Consider the following 24,807-nt stretch of genomic DNA (forward strand, 5'->3'; position numbering starts at 1 on the left):
TTTGGAAAGTGGGGGAGGGCGACCGAGCAACTTTTTGGATAATTTTAACCAACTTCAGCGTGACAACTTCTATTTTTCTCACTCTTGGATTGTTTTGCGCTCTTTTCCGTGGCGTATGCGCACTTTCCGAGAGATTTTCGTTTGGATAATGAAGGAATTTGAGCACAGCCAGCGCGCATCAGACCAGCAGCGAGGACTGAAAGATTTCTGGAGGATTTCTAAAACACGCTACTAACTTTTTTTAAGCAAAGATGAATCGCGTGGAAAGTTTTACGCATGGATGTGACGTTTTGTTGCCTTTTCTGGCGTAACTAACATATCCACATCGCGCTTTCTACAAACGTGTTTTGGTGCACCGTTGCTTCGCTCTCTTCTAAAATGTCGTCCCGGGGCCCCATTGTTGCCTCGTTTTGTGGGATGCTATGGCTCTGGACTGCCGTGTTGATGCTTTTTACGCACATTTCGGACGCGGTGCTGTCCACGAACGTGCCGTTTTTTGAAGATCGTTGCAAGAAAACTGCAACTTGTGAAGCTTTAAAGTACAACACATGCTTGGGGTCCCCGTTGCCCTACACGCACACGTCCCTGGTCCTAGCCGAAGACTCAACCACCCAAGAAGAGGCTTTTGAGAAGTTAACCATGTGGTCTGGTGAGGAAAATATAAAAATGAAATGAAACCATGCCAACCTAAAGACGGAAAACGTAACAAATTGTCGTGCGTAATGGGTGGTCGCATCAGTTATAGGGCACATACCAAAACAAAACTAAAGCCATGGCCTAGTTGTGAGCCCCAATTATGCCCAGAGTAAAATACAGGGGCAGCCATGGTATAAGACGCACGCCAGTCGATTGGGGTAATAGTAGAAGTAGTGGTAGTAGTAGTAGTAAAAGTAGCAGTAGTAATATCTTTAAGTGATGAAAAGAAAGTTTGCCACTCCAACGAAAAAAATGTTTTAAGAGCAGTAGTAGTAGTTTGTAGTAGTAGTAGTAGTACTAACAGTAGTAGTAGTAGTAGTAGTAGTAGTAGTAGTTGTAGTTGTAGTAGTTTAAAGTGTTGAAAAGAAAAAGAACATATGCAGACATTAAAGACATAAATGTATTAAGAGTAGTAGTAGCCTAGAAGTACTAGTTTGCAGTAGGAGTAGGAGTAGCTTAAAGTGATGAAAAGTATACCACTCCAAAGACAAAATTGTTTTAAGAGCAGTAGTAGCCTAGTAGCACTAGTTTGTAGTAGTAGTAGCATTAGTAGTAGTAGTTTAAAGTGATGAAAAGAAAAATGAAAATATGCAGACCTAAAGACATAAATGTATTAAGAGCAGTAGTAGCCTAGAAGTATGAGTTTGTAGTAGTAGTAGTAGTACTGAATAAAAGTGCATCAGCAAACAGTGCATCAAGCTAAAATTATTACAGGAACTAATAAGATAAAACAAAAATAAAATACAATTAACAAAAGGCTTTAGTAAAAAAAGCAGTAGTAGTAGTAGTAGTTTAATTTTTTTTTTAAATATGCAGACCTAAAGACGTACTGTAAATGTATTAAGAGTAATACTAGCCTACATTAGTACGTTATTGGAGTAGGTCTAGCACAAAAAAAAGGATTTTAAAATATTATGCTTTCAATACGAACGTAGAATTTAATTTATGTTATGTTGTAGAGTTTGTTTTTATACCTGACCAATTCTCTCTCTTCAAACTCTTGGTCGGAAAAAAGAACCTAATAACATAAATTAGCGGAATACCAAAGGAACCTCATTTGGCTAGTTGAATTTAATTGCTGATAGTATCAGTTGTAAATAATGGCCCATAGTCTACTAGTTTATAACATTATTAAAACATTAGAGTGCCATATTACGCATGAGATTTCCCATGTGTCCCTCTTTATATGATTTAAAAGTTACATTTCAACCCAGTGGCCTGTTACTCTGAAATAAAATAAGACTCTAGTGTAAATTGCTATTAATGACTAAATGACTTGGCTGCATTGTCACTTCCAGGTGTTAATCGTGTCTAATGGAAGCTAAAGAGGCGACTGATGCTGCAGTGAAAGTGTGAAGGAAATGAGTGATCAGCAAAACAAAGGGAGGATGCAGAGGGAGGGGTGAAGTGAAGGGGACCACACACTCATATGCAAACTTAAGGGATCTAAAACCAAAATTCTGACATTTTTGACACATATAAACTACTAATAATTATAATACATTTATGAAGCGCTTTTCTAAACATTAAAAAAAATGCTGTACAAAGAATACAATAAAAAAAGATACACATTAAAAACAAGGTAATCAGAGAAAAGCATCATAATAAAAGAGGTTAAGACATTAAAACTATTCTAAACAGATGGGTTTTGAGCAGTTTCATTCACTTTTTTTAATCCAAATTTCCTTCCAGTATATAGTAAGGGTGTAACAATAACGGAAATATCGTGATATTGTATCGTCAAAGTTCTCACAATAATATCGTAGACCATCACAATATATCAAATTTCAAGTCTCTTTGCTTAAATTAAGAGTTATGGTGCAGCAATAGCTAAAAAAAAAGACAGAGGTAACTACATAGACCATGATCCTTTGCTCCATTTCAGACTACAAGAAGAAATAACAAGTTCTAAGCACTTTTAAGTCTTAGTTCTTTGGATTAAGTCTTGTCAAGGCATTTTAAGAGGAAAAAGTAGTATATTAGCCACCACAAAATATCGCAATAAATATCGTACCGTGTGATGTATATTGTGAAAATATCGTACTGAGAGACTTGCATATTGTTACATTCCTAACTGTGAGCTTTCCCACGATATTGCAATAAATATCGTAACGTGAGGTTCATTCCGTGATGATATCGTATCGTGAGGTTTGGATATCGTTACACTCCTAGTATTTAGGTCTATGTGTATGTTATTGTGACAGATAATATTGTTAAATTATGTTGTGTTTTTGATACACAGTCAATCGTATATCTTTACATAAAATCTCTTTGGTTCAGTGTTTTGTTTACTTTAGTGTCTTTATAAGTTAAATACAGTTCAGCTTTTCACGTGCACATTATAGTATAACAGTATAAAATAGGAACATGTTAGATCTGTATAGCGCATGACTTTTATTCTTTATCCAGGCCTATATTATTTTGATATTTCCAAATGTCAATATAACAATCAAACAATGCCTGGTAAATCTGGTAGTCAAAAAGTTTATGTTATATGTCCAGTTTTTTAAAACAGTTGACAATGAGGGGTAAACTAGCTCATGAGTAACTGCATGTACTATTTTCTTTGTTCCCGTAGGTCTGAGAAACGCACCCCGGTGCTGGTCTGTGATCCAGCCGCTGTTGTGCGCCGTGTACATGCCCAAATGTGAGAACGGGAAAGTGGAGCTGCCGGGGTACAGCCTGTGTGAGGCCACCAGGGGGCCCTGCAGCATCGTGGACCAGGAGAGAGGATGGCCCACCTTCCTCACCTGCGACAAGTTCCCCACGGGCTGCTCTGTGAGACTCTCTGTTATTATGATCTGCAATATGTTTGAATTATTAAAGATACACTTACTTAAAGTAACTTTTTTGGTGGAGGGTCCGTCATCTGCTTATCTTGGCAATGTTATTACTTGGAATGTTATGCACCTTTAAACCAGGGGTGTCAAACTCATTTTGGTCCGGGGACCGTATCCAACCTACTTTGATCCCAAAGGGGCCGGATCAGAAAACTCATGTCATATAAACCCCAAAAATAACAATAAGTTCAAATATTTGTGCAGAGAAACACAAATCTATTACAGAAATCTTTTTTATTGGTGAACTCTTTCTTTTACAAAATATTACAATATTATGAACAACCTGAATCTTTAAGAAAAATACAATTTAAACAAAATGTTTTAACATTGACTTGTATGTAAATAGGAATAAGTCAATTTTTCTTGGAAAATCCTGCACTCGGCTCCACTTTTCTGATTTTTGACATTTTGCTAATGAGGGTGTCTCGGTCAACAGTCAAAACGATCGTCCTTTAAGAGCGTTTGGAAAGAGCCAAGTCTTCATTTGTGCTGCTCTGGTGGGAGGGGCCACGTACAGAGACACTGGAGACGCTGCTGTGATAAACACCGCAGAAAATAAACAATATTTTAATAGAAAATATAATAAAAATATTTTAGTAGAAAATCAGCCGAGGGCCAGATTAAAAGTCTTGGAGGGCCGGATCTGGCCCCCGGGCCGTATGTTTGACAGCTGTGCTTTAAACAGATCTTATCTCCAAGCAGGTGATGTGACCAGGGCAATTTACAGGTCAGATCTGTGGAGAGGTGACACTGCTCACTATAAGAATTCATGTTTTTTCAATAGTAATAAAAACAACAGTAAATAAATAAATACAAGATAGATAAGTTTAATGCCATACTGTAGAACATTTCAGATGCAGCAATAGTATTCCACAGAGAAAAACAAGTGTCTGAAAAGTTACATCGTGCACTGTATCGCCTGCTTGTTTCCATGGATATGTAGCTGCTTGCCTGAAATGACCCACAATATGACATTAAACAGCTCTACTTAACATTTATTACAGGTAGATTCATAACTCAAAAATACCTAGAAAAACAGACATTCTGACTGTGAGCGAGGTCTCCATGAAGATAGAAAGGTTTAATAACATACTGTGAAATATTCCAGAGAAACAGTGTAGCTGCGGGGTCTTAAAGTCTTAAAAAGTTCTTAAATTTCATGTTCCTAAATTAAGGCCTGAATAAGTCGTAAAGTATGTTGTTCAAGTCTTATTTTTTTCTTTATGTTCTTAAATTTCATTAGCCTATCTTTTTTTGTAAACTCAACCAGGCTGCAGTGTAATGGAAAAAAAGACAACAACGTAAAATCATGTAACGTGGATGAACGTTTAATTTGGAGAATGCACAGACAATACTTTTTCTGGTTTCTGCCGTCTCCGGCAATGAGTAAACGATCACTAGAGTGGAGGAAGATGGATGGATCCTGGGAAAGTGTAGGTTTAATCCACAGTGGCTCTTAGACTCTAGATATAGTACCGTAGTTGGCTGGTCATTATTAGAATTGGATCGCCTACATAATGGGTGCGATGTTGGTCTTAATTTTCATTTAAAACCAACATCACAAACAGTGAAAAGGTCTTAAAAAAGTCTTAAATTTGGGGTTGTCAAACCTGGGGACACTCTGAGAAAGCAATAACATCTCTATAGAGACAAGCAGGTGTCTGACTCTCCACTCTCCTCCAAGTTATATAGTGTTCTTCAGGATATTTCTTTACATTTAATTTGTTTATTATAAATGAGTTCAAGGTAAGGCATATCTCAAACCACTATCCAAGTTATGGTTTATAAAAATATAATTAATCATTTTGTAAACTCAGTTATTAATAATCTTAATACTTCATTTGTGTCTCACCATTTTGCTGTTTGCATCTTTCTTTGACTCAGAACGAGGTGCAGAAGCTGAAGTTCAACACCTCGGGCCAGTGTGAGGCTCCTCTGGTGAAGACAGACATTCAGTCGAGTTGGTACAAAGACGTGGAGGGCTGTGGGATCCAGTGTGACAATCCTCTGTTCACAGAAGAAGAACACAGTGACATGCACAGATACATCGCATGTTTCGGCACAGTCACCCTCCTCTGCACCTTCTTCACTCTGGTGAGACTAAACTGATTTAATCTCTAAAATTACAGTTTCACCAAGTATGAGTTATGTTATGAACAGCCAGTTGTAGTTTTCACTAACTACTTACTACTACTACTTTTTTTTTTTTTTTTAAATAAACGAGCTGAAACAAAAGGTACCAAACGCATGCACAACAAGTTTGCATTCACAACTCCACTCACTGTACATATAAATAAACTAAATATAAATTAAAACAAACAAAACTCAGTGCACAATTCATCACCTCCAGAGCTCCATATTTTCCAGAACACAACAGTCTATACAAGATTTATAGAAGATTTCTACAATGTTGAACTGTTTAAAGTCATTGCGCCAAATATTTTACAAACCAAAATCTCTACCAGAAATTTCTTTCTTCCTCGTTTTTATTTTATTGAATTAATTAATTTATTTATTTTATTTTCCCCCGTTTATGGTCGTGCAAACTAATAATAATGTTAACAAAGGGACAAAAGTTTATCGTTTATAATCGTGTGAAACAAACAACAATGAGAATGAAAGAATGTAAGGATTTCTTGTTTTTCGTTTATGATCGTGCATACTAATAATAATGTTAACGAAGGCGAAAAGGTTTATCGTTTATGATAGTTGTAGTTTTTACAAGTGTATACTAGCAGAGTCACCCTCCTCTGCACCTTTTTCACTCTGCTGAGACCGTACATATTTGATCTAATTGCCACCTATAGAAGTTGCATTTTTACAAAATTATAAGAGTTATGTTATTAGTAGTTGTACTTTGAGTAGTGTAGATTTGTAAGCACATATTTTAGCACCGACACCCTCAGTGCTTAAACACTGTGTCCTTGGGCAAGACACTTCACTGTGTTGGAAATATACTCATAGGCAAGGCAAGTTTATTTGTATAGCACAATTCGTACATAAAGTAATTCAAAGTGCTTTACAGAATAAGAAATACATTAAAATCACAATAAAACAAATCAAAACATAAATAATCATTATAAAATTAAAGAGAGAGACAGACATTAATTACATAAATTAGAGAGAAATTTAATTTAAACTCATAGGACTATATCGGTCTTGTACTTAAGTTAAAAAGATTTCTTATTACCTCCGCCAAGGAGGTTATGTTTTTGCCGGCGTTTGTCTGTTTGTTTGTTTGTTTGTTTGTCTGTTAGCAACATAACTCAAAAAGTTAAGGACCGATTTTGATGAAATTTTCAAGATTTGTTGGAAATGTGAAAAGGAAGAACTGATTTCATTTTGGGGGTGATCCGGAAGAAATCCTGGATTCTGGATCACTTTGAAATTTTAGTTAACATTGTGGTAAATGGGGGCAAAAATTTTGTTTCTCAATATCTCGGTTAATTATTGACCAAACCCCATGAAATTTGACTCAGGGATGGACAATGGGATCCTCTTTCATATTCCAAAGGCTGATCCGAATCTGATCCAGAAGACTGATTTTATCGCAATTTATATAAAAAATGGGGGTAGTCCTTGGCCGAGGTCTGCGCTCTCTGAGTGCTTTTCTAGTTAACAATAAGTTGCATGTTTAGAGGGACAGTATGAAACTTTCTAGAGATGGCACACAACCTGCAAGATCCTATGAAAACAGAAAGTTAAAACTATACTTTGGAACAATCTCCATAGAAATAAAATACATTTTATACCATACTGTAAAATAGGGATGTAACAATAACCGAAATATTGTAATATCATATCGTCAAAAGTCTCACAATAATATCATCACAATATATCGAATTACAAGTTCCTTTGCTTAAATGAATGGTATTATAGTAGCAACAGCTTATGAACATAGGAAACTACATATCCCATGATTCATTTCAGGAGCGACAACATGAAGAGATATGTTTTTTCTTGAATTCTTGGGATTATGATGGCAATAATTCACACCAAAATCTTGTCAAGGTATAAAAAAAAAACCCTGTCCTGTCTATAATTATATCAGTCTCTCCAAAATATCACATTAAATATCATACCGTGAGATGCGTGATAATATTGTACCGAGAGATTTGGATATCGTTACATCCCTACTGTAAAATGTTATAGTCAAAGGAACAAAAAAATCCATGGAAACAAGCAGGAATAAACCCTCCTCTATAGACCAAGTTAGAGTCAGTTTAAGGATGCAATTTTTTTGTACAAGCTTTTATTTTAGTATTGTTTTATATACTCTCACATTAAATAACTATTATAGAATTGTACTTAGTTGAAAACAGCAAAAATCTATACTAGATCATGTATAAGCTGCTTTTCTTTTTTTTTTTTTGATTAGTGATATTACTGTTTTTCATCCTACCACAGTGATAAAATCCTGACAGATTCCTTGTTTTGTTTCAGGCCACGTTTCTCGCAGACTGGAAGAACTCAAACCGCTATCCGGCTGTGATCCTCTTCTACATAAACGCCTGCTTCTTCGTGGGCAGTATCGGCTGGCTCGCTCAGTTCTTGGATGGAGCGCGAGAAGAAATTGTCTGTAAAAGTGACAACACCATGAGACTGGGAGAGCCCTCGTGAGTCAATGCAGCAATACATAATAATATTAGCACAGCAAAACATTATAAACATTATAAATATAGTTAATGTTGAATTTAGTTGTAGAATAAATGAAGTAGCTCAGGAGAGAGGCAGGACACTGGATCTTTAATGCAGGAGAAATGTATTTACAAACAGTACAGGGAGAGACACATGGAGGCTCAACACATTGTGGTATTTATTGTCTATTCAAGCCTGACTGTGCTTCCATTGTAGGGAGTATGACGTATGACTCTGACCAGATAACAAGCTGGCCGTGTCCTTGACGCAGCAGTGTAATTTCACTTTAATAGAAAAATGTTAATACTGTATTTTTCGCACTAAGTCGCTCTGGAGTAGAAGTCGCACTAGCCAAAAAACGCATAATGAAGAAGAAAAAAACATATATAAGTTACACCAGTCTATAAGTCTCACTTTTTGGGGGAAGTGTATTTTATAAAATCATAGACCAAGAACCAACATTTCATCTTGAAATGCAAGGTATAGTAATAACAATAGAAAAGAGAATAGTTATTCAGATAACTATAACATAAACAACAGAGATCAAGTTTCGCAAACTCTCCATCTCACTCCAAATCACTAAATCCATTGAATTCTTCATCCTCAGTGTCACTTCTGAGCAACTCCGTGACCTCTGGAGGGAAACAGTGCGCCACTTCCTCTTCTGTGTAGCTGTTGTCAAACTCAGCATCAGTTCTGGTTAGAATTATTCCAGCTTTTCTGAAGCCTGACAGTAGGGCTGGGCGATATGGATCAAAAAATATATCTCGATATATTGTGCTACATCTCGATATACGATATATATCTCGATATATGTTCAAGAAAAAATAACCCCCTAAAACTGAAAACTGCAAAAACAAATCTGCCAAATTCCACAAGGTCCTTTTTTTTAAAATTGAAGTGTAAGAGGTCGGCAGTTCATATAGATCATTTAAGATGACAAAAAACCCTAATTACATAAATAATAATTTAACTGTAAAATAAAAGAAATAATACATATTTCTTTCTTTTCATTCATAAATAAAACAACTCAACACAAGCTCATCTTTGCATTAACTCTGTTATCCAAACCATAACCATGACCATGAGCTCCTTTAGCAGAAGAAGCTCAGGATGTTCCTTATTTCAATAGATCCATGTTATTATCCAGCAGTGAGGAGCTGTGAGGTTTAATCCCACAATCCACTGCAGATCAAACCAAACGATTCCAAACACTGTTGTACAAGTTACACTGCAACAGATTAATTAAAATCTTCTGCATAAATAGACTTAACATTGCTAAACTTTACAAGATATAAAACATAACGACTCTAGAGCCACATCAACCCGTTTGAGATAATAATGTGTTTAATGCAGTTTTGCGCACGTGTGTTTACATTTTACAGAAACGAAACTTAAGCGCATGGCTCATTTGCATAAACAGCGCACTTCTCATGCAGCTCAGCTCGTTTAGCTTCTTTCGGGCTAAAGGACGCGACTCGGTGGAACATGAGGATGTACTGCTGATGGTTTTGTCTGTAAATGGTGGAAAAGGTTCGTGGTGCTTGAAGCTTTTCACTGGCACCAACTTTCGGTGTTCAGGGCGATAGTGACGAGTGAAGGAGACACGAGCGAACAAAATCAGGGAGGCGGGGGCGCGCGGAGGCGATGAGAGAGAAGGTAAACAAGCAACGCGGCGAAATCAAAATTAAATATAAGCATTATATCGATATATACGATATGTCAGAATTCATATCGAGTTTAAAAACTCGATATATTTAAAATATCGAGATATCGCCCACCCCTACCTGACAGGATGGTTTCAGTTGTCACTGAAGTCCAGGCTTTGTCGATTCATCCAAGGACTTCCAGGAAAGTTGCATGGCAATCCCTCCTGGTTACCGTGAAGCTGTGTTCTCCATCCCCCCCCCTTTCAGCTGCATATGTCACTACTTGCAACAGGACCATATACAGGACAGCGGCTTTTTCTGCAGGATACATGCTCAGAAAACTGACACACAAGCCTAGAGCATCCTGTCATGACTGTCAGTGTGAAAATGTTAATATATAAGTCGCAGGACAACCCAAACCATGAAAAAAAGTGCGACGTAAAGTTCGAAAAATACAGTACATGAAATACATATGTAACTGTTTATTAGACACATGGTCATAAGAAAGACAAGGATTCTTTAATGTTTTGGGTGATCGTCCAGCCTAAAACACCTCAGACAAAACATATGGACTATACCTATTCTATTAATATTACTATTATGTTTTAATGTCCAGAGGGTGAGTACTCTGCACAGACTGCCCAGATCTGTCTTATTTACTTTTACATTGTTTTGTTATGCATCTTCATAGCTTTTTCACGTATGTTTGTATGTTAATTGTCAACTAATTTTCCCATGTTGGTGTTTAATAAAGTATAATAATGCTCTGTTTTCCTTGCTCACAGCTCCTCAGAGACTTTATCCTGCGTGACCATCTTCATAATCGTGTACTACTCGCTCATGTCTGGGGTCATCTGGTTCGTGATGCTCACCTATGCCTGGCACATGTCCTTTAAAGCTCTGGGCACCACTCAGCAGCCGCTCTCAGGACGGACCTCGTACTTCCACATGGTCACATGGTCCATCCCCTTCGTCCTCACTGTGGCCATCCTCGCTATAGCCGAGGTGAGTATACCATTTATGTTTATGCTCTTTTTATTATATTTTATTGTGATGTATGAGCTACTGTGTGCAAATAATTTCACTTGTGGATCAGTAAAGTTTGTCTAAGTCTTTAAGTGTATATCATTGGTGGAATGTAATACTTACTTGTACTACTGTACTTAAAGGTGCACTATGTAACTTCACCGCTCTACCTTATATTTATTCAAGTACAAGCAGTGTTGGGAAGGTTACTTTTAAAATGTATTCCCCTACAGATTACAGATTACATACCCCAAAATGTAGTTTGTAACGGTATCCTTTAAATTACTTAAGGTGAGTATTGTAATCTGAATACTTTGGATTACTTGATTTGCCTAATGCCGGGCGTGCACTGTGCGATATTTTCGGTCGTGTCACTCAGCCCCAGCTTAAACTGTACGACCAAATCACAGGGTTTAAAAGTTCACAGCTCACGAATCATGTTCTCACACTGAACGAACCGATGCTCGGATGCGACTTGCCTGCTCACACTGTACGTTCACATAACGACCGGAGTTGTCAAAGTTGTTGTTCCGGAAGTAGAAAACCACGAAGAAGAAAACCACGGAATTAGAAAACCACAGATGTGCGGAGACACAATGCTGAGCCACGTCTGTGTCCGCGCATGCGCAGTCTGCCAGATTCTGGCAAATCGGCTCGTGGAACAACTTCATCAGAGTGAAATCCTCACGAGAGGCGACTGGATTTCAAACAAGTTTGATTTTCTTGCGACCTACGAATGTCGATCGGGAGCTGGTCGTGAGCCATTAATCGGTTCTCTTTACCCCATGTAAACTACACGAAGCACGACACACGATGAAGCCAAAACTCGGCCCGATCCCCAAAACAGTCGCACGAGCGAAAAATCGGCTCAAAAAGGGTCAAAAATCGCACAGTGTACGCCCGGCATTAGAGAAGCAAAGACTAGGATATCGTAACATAAGATGTTTTGTCTGCTAAAAGACAATAAAAAGCCCAGACTTTACTTAACCGTATTAAAAATATTATTGATAGAAGAGGAGGAGACATGTTTGCGCAGCATGATTTAGTCCTGTTTTAGTCCTGTTTTAGACCTGGTTTAGTTTCCGGCAATGAGTGGAATTACGGAAAGAAAAAAAAAAAAAAGGGGGGAGGGGGGGGAGACATAGCCCAAAATGTGAAAACAGGAAAATACCGCCGTGTAATCCATTTATTTCAACAAAGTAACTGTAATCCAATTACCACTCATTGAAACAGTAACTATAACTGAATACAGTTACTCATAATTTGTACTCTGATTACATAACTCTGGTACATGTAATCTGTTACTCCCCGACACTGAGTACAGGTGATGTTATAGCCCAAAAATACTTAGAAAAACAGGCATTCTGACTGTAAGCAGGGTCGCCCCTCCACAGATCTAACCTGTAACTTTGTCTGGTTTGATCGTTATGAAGATAGAAAGGTTTAATGCCATACTGAGAAACATTGCAGACAAAGCAATAACATCTCTACAAAGAAAGGCATTTGATGGACCCTCCACCAGAAAAGCTACACAATGCACCTTTAAATGACTACGAAATTACACTAAATCAACATTTTTGAGCTGTAATATCAGTAATAATAAATCTTTCCCACAGGTGGATGGAGATTCAGTGAGCGGAATCTGTTTTGTCGGATACAAAAACTACAAGTACAGAGCTGGTTTTGTGTTGGCGCCGATCGGAGTGGTCCTGGTGGTTGGTGGTTACTTCCTCATTCGGGGTGAGACCACACACTGAACAATAATTATACGTAGGAATCTTACTTTTAAAAATCTATAGATATTTTGTATTTCAACTCTTTTATATTCCTTTGTAGGTGTAATGACATTGTTTTCCATCAAGAGTAACCATCCTGGATTGTTAAGCGAAAAAGCAGCCAGTAAAATCAACGAGACGATGCTGAGACTTGGTATGTCCAGTTCTTTTATAGCTTACAATATTATAAAAAATGACTTCCATTTTGTTTAATTTATTGCATAACATTTTTAACATACATGCTTATGCTTTGTTCTTTATTTTAATTGTCACACTACAGGTATATTTGGATTTCTTGCTTTCGGTTTTGTCTTCATCACATTTGGGTGCCATTTTTATGACTTCTTCAACCAGGCCGAATGGGAGAAGAGCTTCAGAGACTATGTGCTGTAAGTTAAATTTCTCACTTATGCTGTATTTTATGTGTTTTACTACTAAGTGAATGACTAATTGAGATTCACAGAGAAGCACGCACTGTCAAAAGAGCAAAATAAGGATATGAAGAGTGAAAAAATCATGACAAATCAGTAAAGAAATCAGTTCTTTACTCTACTTCACTCTACTTAATATGATTTTACTTAATTTGATCTTAAATGTATTATTTTAAGGTCTATTTTTTCTGTTCATGCACAATTTTATATACTTTTTACACTTCTGGAGGGACAAATTAAGGGTTTCTAATTTTAAGTTATTAAAATAGTTGTATAATGTCCATAGGTGGAGTTTGATTTTTGTGATGGGGGGTAAACATTTTAACGTCAGGGCATTAGATTCAAGATTTTAAAGTGTGTATTGTCATGTGCACAGTAAGGAAACACCTTGTCCTGTACAATTAAAGTATCGCTTTATTGTCCACACCACTGTGCACTATAATTATTCTGTGACATTACACAGAATAGTTATAATGCTATTACACAAACAACAGTGCTGTTCATAAGCCTCACATAAAGCCAAACTACACAGCACATCACACATGATCAGGGATGTAGTGGGTGTGGTAAACGGGGGTACGCTGTCCACCTACTTCTCCCGACGTGAGATATAAAAAATAACTAATATAAAATGTAACAACTTAAATGTCAAACTGGAGTTATTGGCAATGCTGAACACAAACTGCACAGGCTCATGATATCTGCAGCACTGTCCTGTAGTGGCCTGAGACATGAGGGACCAGGACTGGGCTTGGGATTTTCTATCTTTCTCTCTCAAGTCCAAGATTAGTCCTGGTTCAGTCCTGATTCAGTTCTGGTTCAGGCATAGTTTAGTTCTAGTTTAGACCTGGTTCAGTCCGGGTTTAGTCCTGATTCAGTCCTGGTTTAGTCCTGGTTCAGTCCTGGTTCAATACTGGTTTAGTCCTGGTTCAGTCCTGGTTCAGTCCTGGTTTAGTCCTGGTTTAGTCCTGGTTTAGTCCTGGTTCAGTCCTGGTTTAGTCCTGGTTTAGTCCTGGTTCAGTCCTGGTTTAGTCCTGGTTTAGTCCTGGTTCAGACTAGGATTCATATTTATTTCATACAATCCTTTTGTTTTATTGACATATTTAAAATATTAATACATTTTTTAAAAAGTAAATAGTTGTATTGGTCATATTATAGACTCAATATCGTGATATATTTCAGCCACTAGGGGGGGCAGTGACCTCAATGACCCCCCACAAACTCCATCTATGATAATGTCTACCAATCCTTCAGAAACAATACTTTCCCAGTTTGTCCTCAGTGCATCAGATTAGTCTTTTTAAATCATAGACTGTAGATATTTTAAATGAACATAAATAACCTGCCAGCCGCCACTTTCCAGAACTCAGCTCCAAATTTGCCCCTGTAACTGCTAGCACCGTGAGTTTTATTTGAGTGGGCGACGTAACTCTCTCCTAGTCCACTCCTTTACACAGTCAATGGTTTGAACAGGCCCGTGAATAAACGTGATAGAAGAGCGTGGCCAATCACAGCAGCCCGTCCTTCTGAAGCGTACCACAATGACACGTTCTCATGTTTCCTCCAGGTGTGAGGCGAACGTGACGATAGCGTCGCAGACCAACAAGCCGATCCCAGAGTGCACCATAAAGAACCGGCCCAGTCTGATGGTGGAGAAGATCAACCTGTTCTCCATGTTTGGGACGGGCATCGCCATGAGCACCTGGGTCTGGACCAAAGCCACCATCCTCATCTGGAAACGCACCTGGTTCAAGTCAGTATTACACTCCAACTGAAATGACTGATAAGTTTACTTGATTATTAGGGATGTAACAATAACCGAAATATCGTGATATCGTATCGTCAAAGTTCTCACAATAATATCGTGGACCATCACAATATATCGAATTACAAGTCTCTTTGCTTAAATTAAGAGTTATGGTGCAGCAATAGCTAAAAAAGACACAGGGAACTACATAGACCATGATCCTTTGCTGAATTTCAGTGTAAACTACAGAAGAAATAACAGTTCTAAGGACTTTAAAGTTACCGTATTTTCCACACTATAGGGCGCACTCATAATCCTCCAACCCCATCAAAAAATGACCGCACGCCCCGCAATCCAGAGCGCCCTTTACACGAATCCACTCGGGTGTCCCAGCATGACTTCAGTAAACTACAAAGCCGCACCACCCGCAGCACATGCAAACACGCACAGAGTAGACAGCGACCGCGCAGCGAAACACACCCGCAGCCACACTCATCACTCCACGCCGACGAGGAACGGAACGGAGGAACGAACCGAAAAAGCGAGTGCAATGTGCCACTTCTAGACACAACTGAACAACTGAGTCACTGCGAACACGCCGACAATCCAGCGATCCCAGACAGCACCTCCCTACACGCCACAACTGAACAAAGCCCAGAGTCACCGTGAACGCGACAAACAAAGTCCCACTGACCCATCCAACTGTTGTGTTTCGTTTAAAGTCCGGTGTGAAAAAAGTTCGAAAATAGACCATTTAATGACAGTGCGTCTTATAATCCAGAACGCTCTATAGTGTATATAATATGGTATTTGGAAGTCTTGTCAAAGCATTTTAAGAGGAAAAAGTCACATATCAACAGTTTTCTTAGCCTCCACAAAATATCGCAATAAATATTGTACCGTGACGATATCGTATCGTGAGACTTGGATATCGTTACACTCCTAGTCCTTAGCAGTCACAGCATACAAATTAAAGTTTCTATATTACATCAAATTGACTCTTGTGAGGTTTTATCCATGATATAATGTTGTTACCTCATCAAAAACAAACCTAGAGTTGTGTTTTGTTTCATTCACACATGTTTGAGTAATCCTGCATTATTAGTCTGCATCTCCAAAGCTCAAAATGCTCTGTTCCACCTTGTGATGTCATGAAGCCATACTTTTCAAGTTACTGTTACCTTTTACCTAGAGCAGGGATTTCCAGCCTGTAGCTCTCCACTCCTCTCCACGTAGCTCGCCAATGGATTTTTTAATTATACTTATTATGCTGAATAACTCAAAATTGATTAATTACCTGACTATTACCACTGGTTCCTAACTCTGTGCACTAATAAATGGAAAATGGTTTATGTTTTATAGGCATTTAACTGTACCTCATCTAAGGCTTGCCCTCTTTCTTATGTCATTTTCTTGCAGTCGTTAAAATGAGTAGTTCTCTCGTGTTTTCATTTTGTAAAAGTAGCTTACCGGAGGAAAAAGGTTTGGAGATCCCTCACCCTAGAGACTGGCAATTCCAAAGCTGAAATGATCAAAATGATTCTAGTGAAGGTGTAAGGAGCTTAAAAAACACCGTGGCGCACATGATATCACATGACACCACATGACATCACAAAGTGGAACAGAGTGTTTTCTGTTTGGGAGAAGAATTCAGTCTAAATATGCAGGATTTGTGCGTTAAACATGTGAGAATGAAACAAAACACAACTCCAGGTCTGTTTGTGATGAGGAAACAACATTATAACAAAGATCAGAAAGTAGGGTTATATGGGTCCTTTAAATCATCCTTGCAGTATTAATTATTGTTGTTAAAATTGTGCTCATGTAAAAGTACAGTTGCATGGCTTAAATATACTCAGTTACACGTACTTTTACAATTGCCAAGATTGTACTACAGTAACAGAAAAGAGTACACGTGAAAAATACTGCTCAAGTGAAGAAACTTTTTACCTTTGTTATTAATATTAACATTAACATTTGTATTGTTTTTTTTTTTCAGGATAATTGGCCGAAGTGACAATGAACCAAAGCGCATAAAGAAAAGTAAGATGATCGCCAAAGCCTTCGCCATGAGGAAGGAGCTGCACCAGAACCCAGAGAAAGAGTTGTCCTTCAGTATGCACACGGTGTCACATGACTGTCCTGTCGGTGAGTCTCTGCTATGGGAAACTACTATTAAGTATATTATTACCTGCTGGATATTACTGGGTTTATCTATGTGTTTTACTCTTATATTTTATGAGGTACTTGGGTGTCTTGACTGCCGCTTGAAAAAACAGTCAATTATTTTTTGTAAATTTTTCACATTAGTCACATTTCACTGATGTCTGAGGTAATGGACACCAAAAAACCACCTAAAATATAACATTTTTTGGACTACACTTTTGAGACTTGACAAATTTGGCAAATTTCTAAAAATATTTTCAGCAAAAATCTTTGATATTTAAACAGTGTATGCAAATTAATGACTTTATAGCCAAAATATTAGTTTTGTTTTGTCAAAATAATATTACTGTAGTCGAAGTAAAAATTATATGCTATAAAACTACCCCAAGATGTGTTTTTTTCAATATTATGTCACTCAAGTAAATGCAACTGAGTAAAATAGATCTAGCAGCACCATAGCCGTTATAATACACAGCTCCATTGACATTAATGAACATGTCATCTTTATTGAGCATTTATGCCCCACTCCGCCACTAGAGGGCATCGTTTGTGTGTTTATATTTAAACGGCAGTAGCTCAGTTGGTAAGAGCATTCGCCCACTGATCTGAAGGTTGGTGGTTCGAATCCGGCTCTCGACATAAACATCACAGGTTGAGCGGTCAGATCCACTGACCCACAGGTTGGCTGGTGTGATTCCAGCTCCTACAGATGAATGCTGTCGTTGTGTCCTTGGGCAAGACACTTAACCCACCTTGCCCACAGTGTCTGTGTACACTGGTGTGTGAATGTGTGTGTGAATGGGTGAGTGGTTCCTTGTTGTAAAGCGCTTTGAGTGCCTTGAAGGTGGAAAAGCGCTATAGAAAAATGTGACCATTACCATTTAAGTAGATAAAGATAATTTTACCTTGTATTGCTGTAATTATTGCCTTTGTGTTTTCAGCTGGAATAAACTTTGACATAAATGAGCCTTCCCAAGACATGTCATCAGCCTGGGCTCAGCATGTGACTAAGATGGTGGCCAGGAGGGGCGCTATTCTGCCCCAGGACATCTCAGTCACCCCCACAGGGACCCCAGGTGAGAGTCACAAACTTTACGCTGTTTAAAGGGAAACAGTAGCTCTTTGTTATTCTAAATTAAGTTTCAGGATAATAGTGAATGGGTTTTTTTTTGCGGGGGTTTTACCATTTTTGTAGAATAAATTACAGGGGAAAAAAAGTAGTATTATTATAGTAGTAGTAATATAGCGCGTTTTTGGACACTCAAAGACGCTTTACAAATAAATAAAATAAAAAAAAAAAAGATTGAAGAATGAAAAAAGATATTGCGATTTTGAACAAAAAATAAGAATAAGTTACTCAAAAATAAATACATAAAAATAAATAAATGAATAAATGCATACATAAAAAATAGAAATTAAATCAGCCTTTAAATCAGCCTTTACTTTACTAACATTTCTACCTCACTTACTTCACATGTTTGATCTCCATCTTAATTTTCTTTCTTCCTTTCAGTTCCTCCTCCGGAAGAAAGGAACCGCCTGTGGATGGTGGAGGCCGAGATCTCCCCGGAAATGATCAAGAGGAAGAAGAAGAAGAAGAGGAGGAAGAAGGAAGTGCGTCCGACCGAGGAGACGGAGGAGAAAGCGCCGTACCCGCAGCGAGAATTTGGGCGCAGCTCCGTCCCCCGTTTGCCCAAACTGCCCAACCACCCGAGTCTGGTGGCAAATCTGAGACAGCAACACAAGCTGGAGGAAAACGTGCTGCCGGGATCGTACCAGGAGATCCCGTTACCTCACCCGATGGCGTGTGAGGAGCCGTACCTGTACCCCTCCTGCTACAAAAGCCCACCTTCGTATAACTTTAGTCTAATGTCAGACCATCTCCCTGCGAACGAGCGACCGGAAGATCTAGGAATCGGACCGCATTTCCAGGGAGGATACGGGAGGAGGGTGGAGCAGAGGAGGGAACGAGGGGAGAGGGGGGAGAGGTTAGCCCCCGTGTCCCGAGCACCAGGAGGGCGTTGGGCTGGTCCCATCAACTCAAGGACAAATCTGATGGAGGCGGAGCTTATGGATGCTGACTCAGACTTTTGAAAGGAAGGAGGTTTTGGGTAAAGTTATTTGAATTCAGAAAATCTATCAAATGTAGTCGTGGCAACTCAAGTCAGGAATTAAAGTCATTGGAGCTAATACTGATATATTTTTGATTATTGAAAACCTGGTTTAAACTTCAGGAAGGACAGTTTTGATGGTTGTTGGATAAAGGCGCACTGTGTAATTTTCCTGCCAAGAGTCCGTCACCTGTTTGTCTCCATGGAGATGTTATTGTTTTGCCTGGAATGATCCACAGTATGAAATTAAACTCATCTATCTTGCAATTAGGTGCTTTTATAGCTACAAAAATGCCTCTCAAACATTTTTTCTGACTGTGAGTGGACTCGCCTCTCCACAAATCTGACCTGTAACTTGGCCTAGTAGTGTCTACATTTGTCTGTATGCATATTAATTAGGGATGTAACAATTACCAAAATATCGTGATATCGTATCGTCAAAGTTCTCACAATAATATCGTGGACCATCACAATATATCGAATTACAAGTCTCTTTGCTTAAATTAAGAGTTATGGCGCAGCAATAGCTAAAACAAGACAGAGGGAACTACATCGACCAGACATGTCAAACTCAGGCCCGGGGGCCAAATTTGGCCCGCAAATATAGAGACATTATTTAAAATTTTGTTATTATTTTATTTTCTGCTTGTTCTGGATTCAATGTTTAAGCAAAACTATTATTAAACATTTATTTTAATAAGTAGGTTTAACATTACATATCTCGAAAGAAGAGAAAACAAGCAGATGTAGTTTAAAATCTTAAATAAATATTTAGTTTGGCCCACGACTTAGTCCCAGTTTTTTAATTTTGGCCATCTGTGAATTTGGGTTTGACACCCCTGACATAGACCATGATCCTTTGCTCCATTTCAGTGCAGACTACAAGAAGAAATAACAGTTCTAAGCACTTTAAAGTCTTAGTTCTTTGGATTAAGTCTTGTCAAGGCATTTTAAGAGGAAAAAGTCACATATTAACAGTTTTGTTCGCCTCCACAAAATATCACGATAAATATCGTACCGTGAGATGTATATCATGAAAATATCGTACTGAGAGATTTGCATATTCTTTCATCCCTAATCATGAGCCTCCCCACCATATTACAGTAAATATTCATACTGTGATGATATCGTATCGTGAGACTTGGATATCGTTACACCCCTAAAATGCCTTACAGTGGAACAGTCCAAGCAAAGCAGCATTTCCAAGGAGACAAGCAGGGAGTGGACCTTCTACCAGAAAAGTTACACAGTGCATCTTTACATGATCATGGCAGGTTTAGACTGTCAAAAAGCAACACAGTGGTGTAGTGGCAACTTTTTCTGTGTTGAATTTGCTTGTTTTACCTGTTGTTTTGGCAGGTTTTTGTCCATTTATTTTGGTTTCCCCAATCAACCAAAAACATGCACAAGGTTAAATCTCCAGCTAGGTGCTCCTGACCAAGATCCTAGCTCAAGATCCAGATCTAGAGACGCAGATTCCCAAACACTTCACTGCTTTTGACTACATCTCCAAACACTGAAGAATGGGTCAAAAGCAGGGGACAGTTTTCCACAGTTTTTCTTTTACTGAATTCAAATAACTTCAACTTTACGATCATGATTTTAAACTTGGAGCTGCATCATCGAGGAGTAAGCTACAAAAAAAGTGCTGGATACTTTCTCATCTTACTCAAACGTGCACAGTCTTCAGTGCCCAGAGGTGGACGATTCCTTTTGCTTTGATTTTTAGAAAGACGGAAAGGGACAGAGTGTAAAATATGTGTAAACGTCTTGAGATTTTTTATTATATTTTTATTTTGTGTGTCTAAACTTAAGGAAAGTCCACATTGACAAAGGCAGCTAAACTGTACATGGCTTGAAACATGACTGAGGTTATCGAAAACGCCTTTAAAGAAGACCTATTGTGTTTGCGTTTGCCTTATAGTTATAATCTATGACGCCCGTGGATCTTTTATGTTGTAATTTGGACATTTTAAATCCCAATATTCTTCTTAAATGACATAAAGGTTTATTGCGCAACTTTTCTGGAGCATCTGTTACTGCTTGTTTCCATGCAGATGTTATTGCTTTGCCTGGAATGTTCCATGGTGCGACATTATCCACAACTATCTAGCATTTATTCATTACAGGTGTTTCTATTTCTCAAAAATACAATAATTCACTTTTTGAATACGATTGCCTCTCCACAGATGTGACCTGTAATGTCACCTACAGCTGTCTCTTTTGAAACAGATAGACGTAATTTCTACCGTGGAACATTCTAGACAAAGACATAACATCTCCATGGAAACAAGCAGGTGATGGATCCACCAGAAAAGTTGAGCAATGCACCTTTAATACAAAAACAATAATAAATCCGCTGACTTCCACATTAGAAAAATGCGGTGCCCAGTAGGGTTGGGCGGTAATGCGATATTACGGTATGCCGCGGTATCAAAATTAGCAACGGTATCAGTTTCATTACCGTCATTAAAAAATCTGCAGCGCATAAGGACCTAATATAATATTATAATTTACTGATACCTACATTTGTTTGCTCAGCTCAGATGAATTTGTGGTTGTATTTTCAATTTAACGCTATCAGGATTTAAAACTAATAGTGTCTATAATGTTTGTTTTAACTGTGTGGGGAAATTACGTGTGATTAGCTTTGCTCTGTTGTCACATGACGCTCATAAGGGAGACCAAGACAAAATGCCAAGTCCGGTCGCAAGCGAGTTGGTCCCCCCCAAAAAATACTAGTACTTCTGCAATTTGGCAGCATTTTGGCTTCAGGTGCACATTTGTTTACGTTTTACAGAAACAAAGCTTAAAACCACATGACTCATTTGCATAAACTATAAAGTGCTGATAAAAACAGCTCGCTCCTTGTGCGCTGATGCGGTTCAGCTTCTGTCGGACTAAAGGACACGACTCAGTGGAATATGAGTGTTCTTTCTGTGACAGAGGGGTGTGCTGCTGATGGTGAGTTTGTTCTGTGTGTGTGTCGCATTGGAGATGGTTCATGTTAAACGTTTCAGAGAGTCTGCAGGTCGTACACATAGACCACACAGCGTTGTAACTTTGTAGATTACCAAAGTTGTACTAAAATTTTTCATAAGACGGTAATACCTTATACCCCCGTAAAATCCTGAGAAGGTTTAACGGTATCAAAATTTGGATATCGCCCAACCCTACAATGCACCTTTAAAGGGATAGTTCGGTTTTTTGACATGAATTTGTATGGCATCCCTGTGAGCAATGTCGTGCATCCACAGTGACTTACCCCCGAAAGCGTCCGTTGAGCTGAGATACTGGCCGTTTTCGGTGCTGACGAAAGTAGTCCGGCAAGTTGGCTGGGGACATTTTAAAATAATGCGTTTTTCTTCTCAACACAATATGTGTTCAAAAGAGTGATACATTTGAATCACAAAACCATCGTCCTCAAAAAAGTCAGACCTCATAATCGCTTGGCACTATTTTCTCTCCGTTCGTATCAGCGTGCAGTGATCCCTTTAATACAAAAATAATAATAAATCCTCTGACTTCCACGTTAGAAAACTGTGGTGCCCGTCATCACAACAAAGAGTCGGCACCTCTGATGGATAGCTGCAGGTCACACTACCGAGTTTGCACCAAAATGACTCTTAAGTATCACTGATTAAAAAAATAAAATTGGAGAACGAAGTAAGAACAGAGCAGTGGACGGTAAAAAGGAGGCTTGATCAGCAAAATGGCACCTTAAAAATAAGCTACTCTATTACTCAAACACGTACAAATCACTCCAGATACAACTTGAAGTGAGTAAATGGTGAGGAGAAATAACTATAACATGGGTAAATGCTCTGAATAGGTCTGCTTTAAAGCCTTTAAAGTTCTATTCATATTTTGTTTTTGGTTTTCTGTTTTTGTACTGTAGGATTTTAAATGTGTGTATATACGTGTATGAAAATAACGTTAAAAACAATGAGCTTCTGAGTTGGGCGAAGCAATATTGGAAAATGATCTGTCCGAGATTTGAGTATGTTTTGGCGATTGCTTTTAGATTTGCGATTTACATTTTGAAATTCAAGATTCGGTGCGTATCTTGGAACATTTTCTGGGCATTAAGATTTGAGAAAAGACTGAAATATGAACGAAATAAACTGAGATAAACTAACACAACAGGGTCAGCAAGTTTTAGATTTACAAGTGTAATTTTTAAAGATGCGCTGCGCAGCTTTTCTGGGAGAGGGTCCACGAGCTGCCTGTATCCATGGAGATGTTATTGCTTCGTCTGGAATGTTTCCGTGATATAGCATTAAACATTTTGGGTGTTTCTTTTGCTCAAAAATACAGTAATTCCTTGTATGAATAGCTGCGCCTCTCCACAGATCTGAACTGTAACTGTACCTGTATCCTGCCTGTGATTGGTCAGTTTAATCTATATTACGGGACATTCTAGACAAAGCAATAACGTTTCTATGGAGACAAGCTGGTGGTAGACCCTCCACTTGAAATGTTTCACAGTGCACCTTTTTTAGCCTTGTTTTTTCTTGCACTGTCATGGCAACTATAATATGTTAAAACTGAAAATTTCATGCCCACAACTTTGCTTATTTTATTTTTATTTGTGTTGTATAGTTTATATCTTTGTGCGTCAGTATTTTGTTGTGTTACTAAGTGATGTTTTGACATTTTACGTTCACTCCCTGGAAAGCAAAACGCTATGATTAAAGCTGCATGGCGTAACATTTCTGGAGAAGGAGCTGCCATCTGCTTGTCTGCATGGAGATATTATTTTGTTGACTGGAATTTTCCACAGTATGGCATTAAACTTAACTATCTTATTCAATTAAAAGTGGAACATTGCTAAAAAAAAAAAAAAAAAGTTATAGTGTAAATAACAGACATTTTTACTGCGTTCTCTCCTCTCCACAGACTTAACCTGTAAAATGACCTGATGGCAGGAGATAAATTTATCGACATACTCTGGAATATTTCAGGCAAAGCAATAACATCTCCATGGAGACGAGCAGGGAGCAGGTAGCGGACCCTCCACCCGAAAAGCCCCACGGTGCATTCTTCGTCGTAGTTCAGAGCTGGTACTGTTGTCTGTCACTCCTCACGTGTACTGTATTCTTATTTTACTAATTTGCACCTTCACAAAAACGTCGTCTCTTGTCTTTATGTTGAGCACTGTACATAAACTGACTGACATTAAGTTCTGAGTAACATTTTGTACAGATTTATATATAAAAACAAAAATGCGTTAAAAAGAAAAAAAAAAGAAAAAAAAAAAAAAAAAAAAAAAAAAAAGGGAACCGCTTTCATTATTATGTGCTATAATAACCAAAACCACATTGTATTTCCCTGTACACCTGTTGTGAATAAATGAAGCTGTTGTAGTGATAGCTGAAAAACGTGTCCTGTCTTTAGTTACTGAACTTAAAGCCACAGTGTGTAACTTTTCTCAAAAATGTTTTCAGTTTAGTTGTGTTTTTTACGCTGAGAAATGTAGAAAAACATGCTTACTTACTTACTTACTTACATATATACTTACTTACTAACTCAAATTAGGTTTTAGCTCATAATAATCCACAGCATGGCAAAAAATGTGGCTATCTCAATTTAGAATGTTTCAAAGTGTTGTTTTAACTTTCTATTTCCATGGAATCATGCAGGTGACATGCTGTACTACTGTAATGCTATGCTGAGGAACATTCCAGGCAAGTCATTTACCTATCCTTGGGGAAATCCATTAGCCTGA

The 24,807-nt window shown here is 38.2% G+C and overlaps 1 protein-coding gene across 1 annotated transcript; it reads left to right on the forward strand.

Moving 5' to 3' along the window:
• On the forward strand, nt 1–24,339 carry smo (smoothened, frizzled class receptor). The gene is made up of 12 exons (XM_020927406.2): nt 1–649; nt 3,275–3,474; nt 5,421–5,630; nt 7,980–8,152; nt 10,609–10,828; nt 12,466–12,589; nt 12,686–12,778; nt 12,905–13,013; nt 14,623–14,808; nt 16,802–16,950; nt 17,910–18,044; nt 18,482–24,339. Exons 1-12 carry the CDS (start codon nt 379–381, stop codon nt 19,060–19,062), a joined length of 2,451 nt encoding a protein of 816 aa, XP_020783065.2. The 5' UTR covers nt 1–378; the 3' UTR covers nt 19,063–24,339.
• The last annotated feature ends 468 nt before the right edge of the window (nt 24,340–24,807 follow it).

This window comes from Boleophthalmus pectinirostris, unplaced genomic scaffold (assembly GCF_026225935.1).
Source record: "Boleophthalmus pectinirostris isolate CB_2022bp ecotype Guang Dong unplaced genomic scaffold, ASM2622593v1 HiC_scaffold_18, whole genome shotgun sequence".
NCBI lineage: Eukaryota > Metazoa > Chordata > Actinopteri > Gobiiformes > Gobiidae > Boleophthalmus > Boleophthalmus pectinirostris.

Excerpts from the sequence above, each read along its gene's own strand:
- smo (XM_020927406.2), top strand. The coding sequence starts at position 379 with ATGTCGTCCCGGGGCCCCATTGTTGCCTCGTTTTGTGGGATGCTATGG. Across the intron at positions 12,590-12,685 it reads TGGTTACTTCCTCATTCGGG|GTGTAATGACATTGTTTTCC; the intron begins GTGAGACCACAC and ends ATTCCTTTGTAG. Across the intron at positions 12,779-12,904 it reads CGAGACGATGCTGAGACTTG|GTATATTTGGATTTCTTGCT; the intron begins GTATGTCCAGTT and ends GTCACACTACAG.